Source organism: Neopelma chrysocephalum, unplaced genomic scaffold (assembly GCF_003984885.1).
Source record: "Neopelma chrysocephalum unplaced genomic scaffold, ASM398488v2 Primary Assembly neopelma1_23, whole genome shotgun sequence".
NCBI classification, from domain to species: domain Eukaryota; kingdom Metazoa; phylum Chordata; class Aves; order Passeriformes; family Pipridae; genus Neopelma; species Neopelma chrysocephalum.
Genome location: NW_020897691.1, coordinates 36,919,723 through 36,932,945, shown reverse-complemented (window position 1 = coordinate 36,932,945; position 13,223 = coordinate 36,919,723). Strand labels below are relative to the sequence as shown.

General features: G+C 41.5%; 1 protein-coding gene across 1 annotated transcript in view; it reads left to right on the top strand.

Moving 5' to 3' along the window:
• Positions 1 to 3,141: 3,141 nt before the first annotated feature.
• CRYBG1 (crystallin beta-gamma domain containing 1) overlaps positions 3,142 to 13,223 on the top strand; it is a 41,914-nt gene continuing 31,832 nt past the window's right edge. Inside the window, exons 1-4 of the mRNA XM_027694008.1 lie at positions 3,142 to 4,625; positions 8,888 to 10,349; positions 10,428 to 10,604; positions 13,112 to 13,159. Coding sequence (XP_027549809.1) covers positions 3,874 to 4,625; positions 8,888 to 10,349; positions 10,428 to 10,604; positions 13,112 to 13,159 — 2,439 coding nt within the window. The 5' untranslated portion in view covers positions 3,142 to 3,873. The remainder of the gene's footprint in view (positions 4,626 to 8,887; positions 10,350 to 10,427; positions 10,605 to 13,111; positions 13,160 to 13,223) is intronic.

Here is a 13,223-nt window from a genome sequence, read left to right as displayed (position 1 = left end):
ATAATGAGTTAGGACTGGCAACAGATACATAGAATAAGAAATTAGATAGTAATTGGACTGGATTACTCATGATTGTTGCATCTGATAGATAAATTTATAGTTGGTTTTGTTATCACTAAAGCACTTTACTTGTCTGAGCTGTATGAACTTAATGCAGCCCTCAATGTTGCTCTTTACTTAATTGTTTTGGTTCTACTGGTTGAAAGAAGTCATCAAAGGGATGGAAAAAACAGACATCAGGCTTTCTCATTTACAGATTATTTCACTATCTCTAAAAAGAAAAAAATCCCCAACAGCCCAAAAACTTAAGGTCATGATCATAGACTTGCCTATTTGAAGGCTGCTGATGGGAGAGCCCTATGTGTGAGGGCACAGCACTTAGTTGGTAGTATATCTGCATATCAGTTGAATAAGTAATACTGTTTAAGAAACATAGACAAAGACAAGGGTTCCCATGATTTCTGTTTGGTTGCAGTAAGATAAGTCAACTCTACTTATTCCCCAATGTAGGTTTTTCTGTGTTTTTCATGATTTTTAGTATTTATTGTGTGCTTAGGCAAGCCTCGCTCTGTAGCAGGCTCTGTAGGGGTCTCCTAAGCCAAGACCTTATTTCACAACTCATGTTTTAGGGGAGTTTTAGAACAGGGGTCAAACGTTAGTCTATTGATGAAGCAAAAAGAACTAACTTAACGCTTTTTCAGCCAGAGGAGGAAGTGACTGTGTAAAAAAAGGTCCTTATTCTCTTCAGTAGCCGGAGGGCCAGACACACCACAAGCCGGGCCGCCCGGCCAGCTGCAGGCAGCTTGACCCGATGTCTCCCCCGCCTCCGCATTGGGCCCTTTAGAAGCACCGAAGTGAGACTTGCATGGTCCTTCCTGTTGAAGCTGTTTCACTTCATATAAGTAATTAAGCGTTAATTAGAAGAGGACTAGTTGAGCATTCATTAAACATTAAATACTAATTGAGCGCCTGGGGAGAGCGCCGGCACCATTTGGCCGCGGAGTCATTCTCACGCCGCCCCAGCCGGGGACAGCCGCCGCGGCCCCCTGCAGTCGTTTCCCCGGCCCGCGGGCGGTGTGCTCGGGGCAGGCAGGCAGGCAGGCAGGCACAGACGGCAGGCAGCCGCGCCCGCCGCGGCGAGGTGGAAAATGGGGGTTCATCTCCTTGCAGGGCTTTGAACCCAGATCTCTCACGGGGGCCCCGGCGGCCGAGTGGTGCCGGCCCCAGAACTACCCGGGGCTGGAGGGAGCCACGCCAGCTCCCGGAGCTCGGCACCTTCGAGGGTCTGGGTCGGGGGGCGGTTGGATCGCCGCCACCCCAGACGTCCCTCTGCTCCGCAGCCGTCGCAGGGGGCGGCGGCGACACCGCGCCCGCAGCCACCGTGCCGGGAGGGGGTAAACCGGTGCTCTTGGGCCGCGCTGTCCCTTCCCCAAGCACTGTCCGTGTCCCGGCCCAGGCGCTGGCTCACGCCGGGCAGCCCGCACTGCAGCCAGCCGGAGCGGCGGCAGCGCGAACCGCCCGCCTCCGCCCCTCGGTGCTTTTACTTCAACATCAAAGGGCGTCGGTTTTGCCCGGGGCGGCGTTTTGCCCTCAATAACAAGGCGGCAGCCGCAGCGCGGGCTGCTGGGGCACGTACGGGGCGCGGCGCCCACTCGCGCCCCGCCACCCCCTCGACGGCCTCGCCCGTGGCCGACGGCGCCCGCGCTTCCCGCTGCTCCGCAGCCCTCGCTGGGGGCCGGTCCAGCGCCACCACCCCTCCCTCCGCGGCCGGGGGAGGTGGCCAGGCCAGGTAGAGCCGCTGCCGGCGGCCGGGGCGGGGGCGGGCCGGGCCGGGGCGGAGCGGAGCGCACAGACGGCTGACAGCGGGGCAGCCGCGCGGGTAGCGGCGGGGGGCGGCTGCGGTGGGGCCGCCGAACTGAACCGGGCTGGGCGGTGAGTGTCGGGCTGTCGGCGGGATTCCTCGCTTGGCGGGGAGGGGAGGTGAGGCAAGGCGCCCGCACCTGCGGAGCCAGGCGAGGATGCGGCGCGGGTAAAGTCCTCCGTGGTTCCTGCCTCCTGCTTGTCCCGTCGTGGGACGGGGAAGGACGGCGGCGTCCTCGGGAGGCTTCGCCCTCCCGGTAACGCGCGGGCCAGGCGTCGTGACTCCTGCGGCGAGGTGGAGCTAGGTTAGTTCTCCTCAGCCGCACTTGCGGGCAAGGAAACGGGGGCTGCGCGGAGGGCGCGGGGACTTCAGCGCCGGCCGGCCGCCTGCCAGGCGGTCTCGGTGTCTGTAGCAAGAAACAAGTGTGAAACGCGCCGAAGCAGCCTCGGTGCTGCCGAGGGGACCCGCTCTCCTCGGGACATCTGTTCCGCCAGAATAGAAAATACTCGCGGTGTTTTGAAACAGACGTCTCAAAACAAGTATTCATCGTACCGGCATGTAAAAAGGGCTAGTATATTAAAATATAAATATGCATGTGTACTCGGCGATGCTGTTGCGTGTTTCCTGTTTACCATGTTAATTAGAAGTTGTAAGGCAAAACTTCACCACGAGTAATCCAGGGCAGTATTTGACCCAGTAATGCTCGTTGAATGATGCAGTGGCTTTTATAGTTCTGGATTTTCTAGCCCAAAACACAACCAAGTATTTATTGAACTTCATTAATGAGAAATGTATGAATTGTAATACAACTTACACCTTTGAAACTATTCTTTGCTAGCACAAATGTCAAAACTGACTCAACTGGAATGGAAAGTTAAACTCCCCGGTCTTGTTTTTTTTGAGGAAAATTTTGACCACGCAGAATTGACCAAAAAGATACTGGTCTTGCAGACACCAGGATGCTTTCCTGTATTATTTTGGGTGACTTTAAGTAATTGTGAAAAAGTGTGAGATTTGAGGCATATAGTGCTGCTATCATAAGGCAAGATGAGTTTATTTGTAAACAAACCCAGGCAAAAAGATGCAGAAGGATCTTAAAATTTTAATTGTTTTTCAAGCATTTTGTTTTTCTTTTTTGAGAGCTGCTATTGTTCAGCAGGCTGTTTTGTTTCCATTACTGTGTCCTTTTAATTTATAGGTGGTGCTAATACAAACAAATATATTATAGAAACAGTTTTGACATTAACCAAATGTTTGTTTTTTTGTTTTTATAGTCCACCTCACACCTTCCAGATTCTTCCAGAGAAGAGAATAAAAAGAAACCAGTTTTGGAAAGACTTGGAAATTTGTTTGGTACAGGGAAAAGGAAAAACGTCAAAAGTTCATTAGAACACACTTCACATCATAGAGGGGAGAGGTCGGTTTCTCCTCACAGAGTACAGCCAATATACTGTAGGCACGTAAAGGAAGAACATGAAGCTCCTCAAATACACAGCCAAGTGAGAAACGTAAGTGCTGTTTCTGAGGCACAGGAATATAATTTCAGTGGGGAAGTAAGACCGCTGTATCACGATACCATTTCAGAATGGAGTAGTAGGGGAGTCTCTTCTGACAGTGAGTGGTCAGCAGATTGGAGCGGCAGCAGTGAAACTATTAAAAACTCCTTCTGTGAGAGTAACCTGAATGTGGAAACCCTGGGACTGGAGAAAGAATCTGTCACAGATATAAATAATTCCACAACTCCAGATTTCATAAAGAGCTTGAGAAATTTGTCTAGTGAAGACTTGGAAAAGAGTATCTTAAGCCACAAGCAGCTTGTGAACACGTGGGTGTCTGAGGAGCCTGGGCATGCAAAACCAAAGGATTTGCCATACGAGTTGGAATCTGCAGCCAGTGAGCACACATATTCTGCTAGAGTGTTAACAGTTGATATCTATCTAAGAAAAACAGACGAACTCCTTAATGAACCTGTGACTCTTCAATCAGAAGAAAATTGTAGTGATTTGGACACAATGGATAAAAAATCTGCTAGTAAAAGATCTGGAAAAAGGAGAAAGTCTCAGTCATCTAATGACATTCCAAATGGAGAGAGAAACCAGACTGAGACTACTGCAAGAGAAGAATCTGGTTTTGAGGATGATATCTCTTCTGAGGTGTTTTCAGACAAGATAATAAACTCTGAAAGAAAAGTGAGGTCTCCTCAACAGATTCCAGAAAGGAGTTCCTCTTCATCAGGTAATAATCAGGACCTGAAAGTTGGATCTGCTCACAAAGGGGCATCTAAAGGTGAAACTGACAAAGGCAAGCAGCAGGTCTCAAACACAACCTCTGCAAGGAGAAGATCATATAAAAAGAATCAGTCAGATGCTGTACCCATTTCCCCTACTTGTTTGAAGGGTCAGGTAAAAGATTACTCTTCAAAAAGGCAACCTTTAGCATTGCCAGAGAATAACCCAGTGACAAAAAGAACTTCAGTGGAAAAAGGAGCTATTCCTGTGGCTTTTGGGGAAGACAGCTTGGAGTGTCCCAAAGTTACTGTGGCTGCTAAGACAGAAGACAATGCCTTGGTGTTTGCTGAAGGCAGAAATGAGACCAAGGCTGTAAAGCATGGTAATGGTCCGGGTGGAAGAACTTTCTTGCATACTGATGGGATTAAAAATGGAGACCTGTGTCTGTCAGCTGAGAGACAGACAAATTTGGATTTAGACAACTCGAAGCTGAAGAGTTTGGATGCTGCCAGAACAGTCATGACAAAGATTAGCCTGTAAGTAGCAAACTAACTTACCTTGTCCCTGTAGCTGTAATTTTGGTTGCATCTGTGTTTAGAATTCTGTAGAAACACTAGCTATATATCTGTTGCCTCTCTGGATTTTTTTCAGTTAAGAACTGCCTTTAAAAAAAAAACCCTTAATTAGAGCTACCACTTAACAAGCACTGTAATTTACATGAATTAGAAAAATAATTCCTTTTGTTCATTTTTTAGATGGCTAGGGAATGTCTCTGTCAATTCCATTGTATGGAATAATTTAGTGTACATAAAAGCTATTTTGTCATCATTGTTGCTCAGATTAGCTTGTCTGTCATGGACTTTAATGTCATTTTGCTGTCTGTAACCAGCTCAGTATGTGATTTGAAGATTTCGTATGTGAAAATCTTTGAATAAGGAATGTGTTCAAATTGTTCTTTGAAACAGCCTAAATTCTGCTATTATTTTATGAAGAAATGTAGGATGCAATGTAGAACTTAATTGTTCAAATGATATGATAAATCATACTCCAGAAATTTGAATACATATGGTTGCTTTCTTAAGTATGTGCAGGATGAATCGTATAAATTTTTATGCTTGTGAATAACATCAGGTATTTGCAGAATTATGCATATATTAATTTGCAGGTTTTGGTTTTACACTTGAAGAAATTGTCATCTGTCGAACAGAGGCGATCAGTGTTTTCCTTAGGATTATAAAGAAGTGGATGTGTTTATAAATTTCACTGTAATCACTAGTATAAGCCCAGTGACTGATTTTCTGGATTCTGTTACATTCTCATCCACAGGGATTGATTTTATTACATTATTCGTTTCCATTGTTTGGTTGTCATGACTATATACTGTGTGTGGTTGCACTCCTCATTCTGGTACATTCATTTGTAGGTGTCAGAGTACATTGAATCCTGTAGGCCCACCAGAGGCACCCTGAGTGTTCATAACTGTCAAAGGGATGTGAAGGTTCAACATGATGGTCAAAAACACATATCTGTTTCCAATTATGCTTCCCACATCTAAGAAGCATTAGGAGCAATTTCCTTTTCACAGTTTGTAATACTCCGTATCTGACTTGATAATTTGTAACTAAATGTAAAACTCCTAGTACTGAAAGTTGAACTGTGCAATTTTTGTACATGGTGATGCTTTGCCCTCTGGCAATGTAGGTAACAAATCTTAAACTCTGTACCTTCACAGCTTCAGAGGAAAGGTAGCTTTCATGTTGTTCTCTTTGTGTCATTGTCATTAGTGATGACAATGTGTGTGTGACACTGTGTCTTGGCCTTATCTGCAGCTATAGGAACTTTAGCCCTGGGTGGGGACTGCTGTGTTGCCTGTAAGGTTCCTGATGTGTCTCATGGCCGTCACTGTATGGTACCACACCATTTCTTCAGCCAAACAGAATTATGTGCTCAGATTACCTGGTATAATTTGTAGTCGTTCATCAGAACATGTGAACTATAAACTATAATGTGGATTAAGATGCTGTAAAATGGGAACGGAAAAGATTGTGCCATTACTAGAAGAAGGTGTGGTTTTATTCTCTAGTTATTGCTTTGAATGAGAAAACAGATAACTTGTCCATTTTCAAAGGTTAAAAATGTATTGTTAGGTAGTTCACATGAATCCCTTTCAGGTTGAAAAATACTCACTCACAGACTCATTTGCTTCCTATAAGATAGATATTTTTTTTTTAATAATCCAAGTAATTTTCCCTTAAAAGTGCACAAAGTCTCTTACTAATGACATTATGCCAATTCTAGGAAGTAAGTTTCTGTAGAAACAATTTTAAAACAGGTCAGTTCCTTTAGTCACCTCCAGAAGTGCGCGTTCCCTGTAAGTAATGACAGCATTTTCTGTCTTTTTTCCTTTTACGTATGTGTACTGGATAACTTGAAAGTCACAGGATACTTCACTTCTAGCTGTTAAAAGGGAAACGAATCAGATTTGAAACTAAACTGAGGTTGATGGTACATCTTAATCAGCAAATAAAACCTCAGGCAGTAGTTACTTTGATATGCTTAGTGGAAAATTTGGCTTCATTTGTCGTATTTTATGTTCAGACGTGGTTTTGTAGTTGCCTTTACATTTATGCCCACTTGTTGAATTATTCTGCTCTTTTCACATGCCATTTTTCTTTGCTCACCTCAGTCTGATGTTTTGGCATTAGTGTTTTTTGGCACCAGTTACATGCTCGACGTGTGACTCACCTTCCATTTATGACTGTGTTGGGAGAGGTCTAACTGCTTGCTTCCACAGTTTAGCTGCAAGGTCTAGCCAAAGAGAAGGACATTGGTATTTCTTTTGTGCCTGCTTGTTCCTGGCATTGCAGATCAGGAATGGGGAGTAGGAATCAGCCACACTGGCCTGTTTCTAAGAAAGTATTTGCAATGTTACATGAGTCCATCTTTCAATGCTTTTACCCCATACTAGGATGGGAGGCTTAAAGGATACTCAAACATCATCTCCTTTTGAACAAGCTTAGAAACTCAGTTCTTGCAACAAGGTGCATCTTTTGACTATACTTAAAATGAGTATTTCTTAGTGTGGAAAAAGGTTGAAAAGATTAGTAAGAGGAAGCCAGTTGTACTGGATGGAGCTCCAGGGCTGAGCTTTCTATTGCTTTTTGGTTGTACTAGTTTGGCTGCTGCTATGCAAAAATACTGCAGAATATCAAAGTGTTGAAGAGGTTGTTTCTGCATAAATTTTCAAAGCTTGAAACTATACCTTTGAGGGGTTAGCTGTTCATTTAAAATAGGTTTTAGGTGTGGCTGATAAGTATCACTGTTAACCATTAAACTTGCTTGTGTCAGGGCATACAGGGAGACACAGATTTTATGGGGAAGATATGTATTGTTAAGTTGAAATAAATCCATGTAGTAGTGCAAGTGACAGGCTGACAAAAGGGTGGTACGAGAATGAGTTTATTAAGGTAATTAGGCTGTTAGTGATTCCTGTTAAAAATACAGGGAGAAGAAGAGGATAGAGGAGGGATGGATCGCTTGAGGAAGAGAAAGGAATGATCTCAGTTTTTGGGTTGTTCGTGTTAACTCACTTGAATCTCATTTTTCTTTCTTGGGCTAAAAAAACTGCCTAAGAGCTCAGTGAACACAGTTTGTGTAGGTAAAAAAAAAAGAAGAAAGCACTTCAATAGCAGAATCATCCATTGATTGGTAGACCATTTGAGGCCCTAGAGATCATTGCTGCAAGCTAGTTTCTTTTATCTCCCACCCTTGTCAGTTTTCATGTAGGGCAGTTTCTGCCGGTTCTCCCACTGCTGTGTCCCCAGATTCCTTTTTGGAGAACAAGTCTCCCTTTGAGGTGATGGAGGGTCCTTGATACTCCTTATATCTGACTGATAAATTTTGAAGACATCTGCCCTGCATCTTCACAGCTCTTCACACTGTTTCTGCAGTAGGAAGTGATACGAACAAATGATTTTTCCTGGTTGTAGGTATTCAGAAGAAGGAGGCTTGAAACCCTCAGCTGTGTATCATCAGCCTTCTGCCATACTGTGTGCTGTGTACTTGTACATGCTTCTCTAGCCACTCTGATGGAGAAGTTTTCTAAGGGTTTCAGAATTCAATTCTTGTAAAATTACTAGAGTTAGTTTATACAATTTAAACTGTTAGCTAACTTTACCTGAAGGAAGTGAAAGAGTTCCTCACATGTGGTGTTTCCTTAGCCACACCACGTGTGATGCAGTGATTGGGGACAGTTAACCTTTTCCCACAGCACTAACGAGGCCAGAAGATGTCTTTCACTCAATTTAAGGTTGCAGCGTAAATACAAAGGCTGCAAAGAATCTAGGCAGATGTCTTCAAAATTCACTGGAGAGGTATATGCAAATATTAACCAACTCATTATCACCTTAATGAATTGGGATTTGTTTTCTAAACTCTGTAGGGAATTGCATGCATATAATTTATTCCGCCTATTCACTATTAAATTTTAATGTCTGTCGGTCATAAGTAGTTAAGTTCTCTGCCTCAATTGCAGATGCTATAGGCTGCTGTATTTTCTGTTTTACTGAACATTAAAGAACTAAGTACATGTTTGAAATGTATTCTCCCTGTTTAGTGTCTGTTTTTTTCATTTGTATAGTTACTCCTTTTTTAGTCGATTCCTTTTGAGATACCAAAATTTAAACTAAGTATTGTATTATATTGTATTATAATGCTACATTTTATTGTTTTGAAAATTGTTACAAGTTTGTTCAAGATTAACTAAACGTGTCACTCTGTATCACTTTTCTTCCTGTAGTCCAGCCAAACCGAAGAATATAGAACTGAATTTTAAAACATCTACAAATCAAGACAGTTTAGAAAATGAGCAGGATACTCTTGAAAAACCAGTTAATAAAACTAACAGCAACATTGCCAACAAAATTTCCTTGTTTGAAAATAAATGTGCTAACCAGAGCCAGAGGCCTGCTGACATCCCTGCTTCCAAAAATAGTACTGTACCAAGCACATTCGTTGGCAGAGCAAAACTGAAATTTGGAAAACAACCTAAAGAAAACGAACAACCTGATAAAATGTTAAATAAGCAAAGCAGTCGCCAAAAGTTATATGAGAATGGCACACTAGAGAAAGAAAGCACTGCAGAGTTAAAAGGCAAAAACGAAGAAGGCTTGGTCTCTTATGAGGATATTGGGAAGCCAACAGACCTTAAAGTAAAAGCTGCAATATCCCTTTTTAACCAAGGCAGCAAAAACGATGCTGGTAGTGTCTCTCTGAAGCAAACAGAACCAGAATTAACCACAGGAAAAAAAGAAAGTTCACCTTTTAAAGTGTCCTTGCACTCATCCATTAAAAGTGAAAATGCTCAAGATACTTTCTACCAAAGAAATTACACAAGCTCAGAATTCCACAGAAACGAAGAAAAGATACTGCCAAACACAGAGGTTTTATCACCTTGCAATAATGATAAATATCCTCTACCATCTCATCAGGTTTCTAGATCAGAATTTAAAAAGATGGAAAATGGAGATAAAAAGGCAAAGCCAGGAGATTTGAACTTTGCAGCACTACAGTATGATGACAGCAATCAAGAAAGTATATTGATATCAGAGCACAATGTCAATACAGAAAAGAGCCCAGACAAAGCCTGTAACGGATCTGCTGAAGACGATAGCATTTTTGATTCCCCATCTGACATGAAGAAGTTTGCCGAAACAATAAAAAACTTGGAAAGTTCAGTTTGTTTACCCCAGAAAAAGAAGAGGTCAAAGCTTCCGAAGTCCCCAGCACCCCACTTTGCAATGCCTCCCATTCATGAAGACAACTTAGAGAAAGTATTTGATCCTAGTGTATTTACTTTTGGTTTGGGATTGAGAAGGGAAAAAACACAGGATCTGTTACCGGCCCAGCAAATTAAAATGCAAAGCCTGGAAACGATAGCCAGAGTCAGGCCCAAGCGTGCATCAACAGAGCAAAGTATCATATTCAAAGCTCTGCAGTCATGTAGAGAGGAACCTGTCTTTACTCATGAAATAAATGGAAAAGAGAACATTGATGGCACAGATGGTGAAATTAAGAGATCACGGCTTGAAAAAAGCTCCCTCTTCTCAAGCTTGCTGTCTTCTACACCTAAAGACAAGTTTTTTAATCCCTCTGTCACCTCAGTAAATAACACTACAACAGCTTTTGCAACTGACTCATCAGGGATGCCTCCTTTACAAGTGGATGCTTCCGGGCCATTTGGCATGGCTCAAATATCTGAGGTAATAAAGAACATTCCAGAAATGAAACAATGTTTGTCTACTTCCTGAATGACTGTTAATTTTGATTTTGCAATTCAGTCTCTTTCAGATATGAAGTTTCCAAATTTTGTGGAGAAATACATGCAAGCAGATAGTGCAAAAAAAGAACTAAGCTTACAAATGCCCAGCTATAGCAACCCTGAGAAAAGTTTTTCCAACTGGCTAGGGACAAGCAGATATGAATCAAATGTCCCCCCTGGTTTATTAGATGTGGATGTAAGTATTGTGCTGTTTAAAATCTGCCTGCAAAGTTATCCAACTTTTATGTTTTCTGTAGGCAATATGCATACATTGTTTTGTTTCCCCTCTTAGGGATATACATAGATTACAAATACATAGAGGTGCACTTAGGTGTGGTACCAGTTTCATCTGATGGGCTAAGCGTGAAAATAAGGTGGCATCTGTTAACATGATTAAGGGTTTTCATGGTGCCCTTACTTTGAGACTTTGCAAAAATGAATTGAAAGCGTATGTCTGAATATGTCTTCATCCTTGATTTCATATTACAGTGAAACAAATCTCATGCTAGCTTTATTTTTTTATTGTAAATTAGTAGAATGCTTTCTGTGAACTTCAGGAAATGTCTGTTGACAGTAATCTCTCTCCTCTTCCAGCAAGACATTCAGCCATTGAACTGTTAAATAAGCAACAGAGCAGAGTTTTTTATTTTTGCTCTCTGTTGTTGTTCCCAATATTCTCATGCATTTGATAGAAACACATATATTCTTTAAGAATACTTTAAGAACTGGATAGTAGTGATTATTGAAAGTGCTGCTATGGTGGAGGGCTGTTCCTTGGTTTCATTACAAGCATCTGATCCTCATAGTGAACACAGACCTATGTTTTCCCTTGGAAGCAACTTTAATGTGGAATATCTTTGTATTTTCTGTTTTAAAAATTATGAACTAATGTCCTGTAGTATCTCTGTTCCTGTTGAGCCCTTATTGTCACCCAAGAGGAAAACTATAATCAGAGCTGTGGGAAGAAATATGTTCTCTGAAGTTTAATAGCCACATGAATGTGACCTGTGAAATAAAAGCAGTGTGTAAAAGTTCGAGAAATACTTTGCAAAGCTAATGGTTATGTGCTGTAATGGTTCTACTAAAAGGAGTGAGGTAGTAGAAATAGCTCCTCTCTTCTTCTTCGCTTTGCAGGAGGAAATGATCCGTGGTACCTTGCAGTTTTGAGAATGTAGATTTTTCTCTCATGGGAAGTTTTTTAATTAGTGTGGGGATGAAAATTAGGGGGTGAAAATTGCAGTGCTGTAGATATATGCTGGCACTTAAACAAGCTTTCTTACTCTGATGGTCCTGCTTGGATTTAAAAACTTGAATTTATAGCTAAATGACTAGTTTTGTTTTGGTTTTTTGCTGCTTAAAATGTTATTCTTGGGTGAGTTTCAATTTTGCAGTGGAGTGTGGAGGCCTGATATGGCAGTGGAGTGTGTATGCACCTAAGACTGCACTTGAGAGAATCCCTTCAGGCTCCGAAGGGTTTCTGGAGTTCTGTGGCACTGTTGCTGACTCTGAATTGTCTTTGTCAAGTTATACAGGAACCAAAAATGTTTATATGATGTGTACCTACTGTGCATCTTCCACTGACTAAGAAAATGATGATGCAGTGGCTAGTGGGTAATGTGAAGGAAAGAGTAAGGGCAGCCCAAAACAATGGCTTTGGTGTTCCTTAAAACACAGAGCAAGTTTTAACTGGAATTGAAGCACAGGCTAAAAAACCAGTCATGCTTCAACGTGTCATGATGATGTCTACAGAAATCTGGTGGTGGTTAAGAACTCTGTCCTGAGACAACTGCCTGCTCTGTGTGTTAACTAATATGATCTCATTAATTCCTTGCACGTGTTGCTGGTTATCTTAGGCTGCCGCCGATTTAGGGACACAATCTGTTTCTGTCCTTTTGTTTGTATTAATAATTCCTAGAAGAGTGAGACCCTGTCCTGGAAAGAGCACTCCTGTCCTTGCTAGGAAGCCAAATGTGTAATCACAGTGCTTGCTTTATTTGTTTTAAGATGATGTGATGCAACCAGAGCTTTCCCATATACTCTATATCATATAACTTACTACTGACTTCAGCATTATTTTAAATTTTGTATACCTCAATGTGTTTTATTCGTTCTGAATATTTTTTAGTTTATCACTTATTGTACAGCCTCGTGCTTTTTAAGGAAACTTACCTTGGTACAAGCTGTTAGTCACAAAACTGATTATGCTAGTTAGCTCATACATATATATGCCATCATGCCTCCTCAGTCTTTTCATATATTCCTTCAAAATTATTTCATGCTTTATGGCTTGACATTTTTAAACATTTAAGATTTCATTAATATCTTTATCATTGTAGAACATGTACTTTTATCAATGCCAGTTTTTAAAGTAGTCTCGTGGTGTGAAAGTTCTGGAATATATAGGAAGCTGATCCAGAAGGATTTTAGTGTTTGAGGTTAGTTAACTTCAGTGAGATGATAATTCAAAGTTTAAAAAGTGTGTAAATTTATATATTTATATAGCAGAGATACTGCTCTTCAAGAGGAAGAAGAGATTGAAGCAATAAGTAGGTATAGTTGAAATGTTAGTAGCTTTTTACTATTCAGATTAGTTTTTATTTTGGTCTACTAGCCCTATTTTTTTTATAGCTGAGCATCTTTATTGAATATCTTTCTGGTTTTGTTTGTTTTTTTGATGATTTTTCTCTCCCCATTGTCTATTAGACACTTTCAAGAAATGGACAAAGTAAAATCAATCCCAGACCTGGCAAGGTAAGATCAATTTTAATATTTGTACTGTTCCTTTCTATATTTAAAGCATAGGAAGATAGAACTA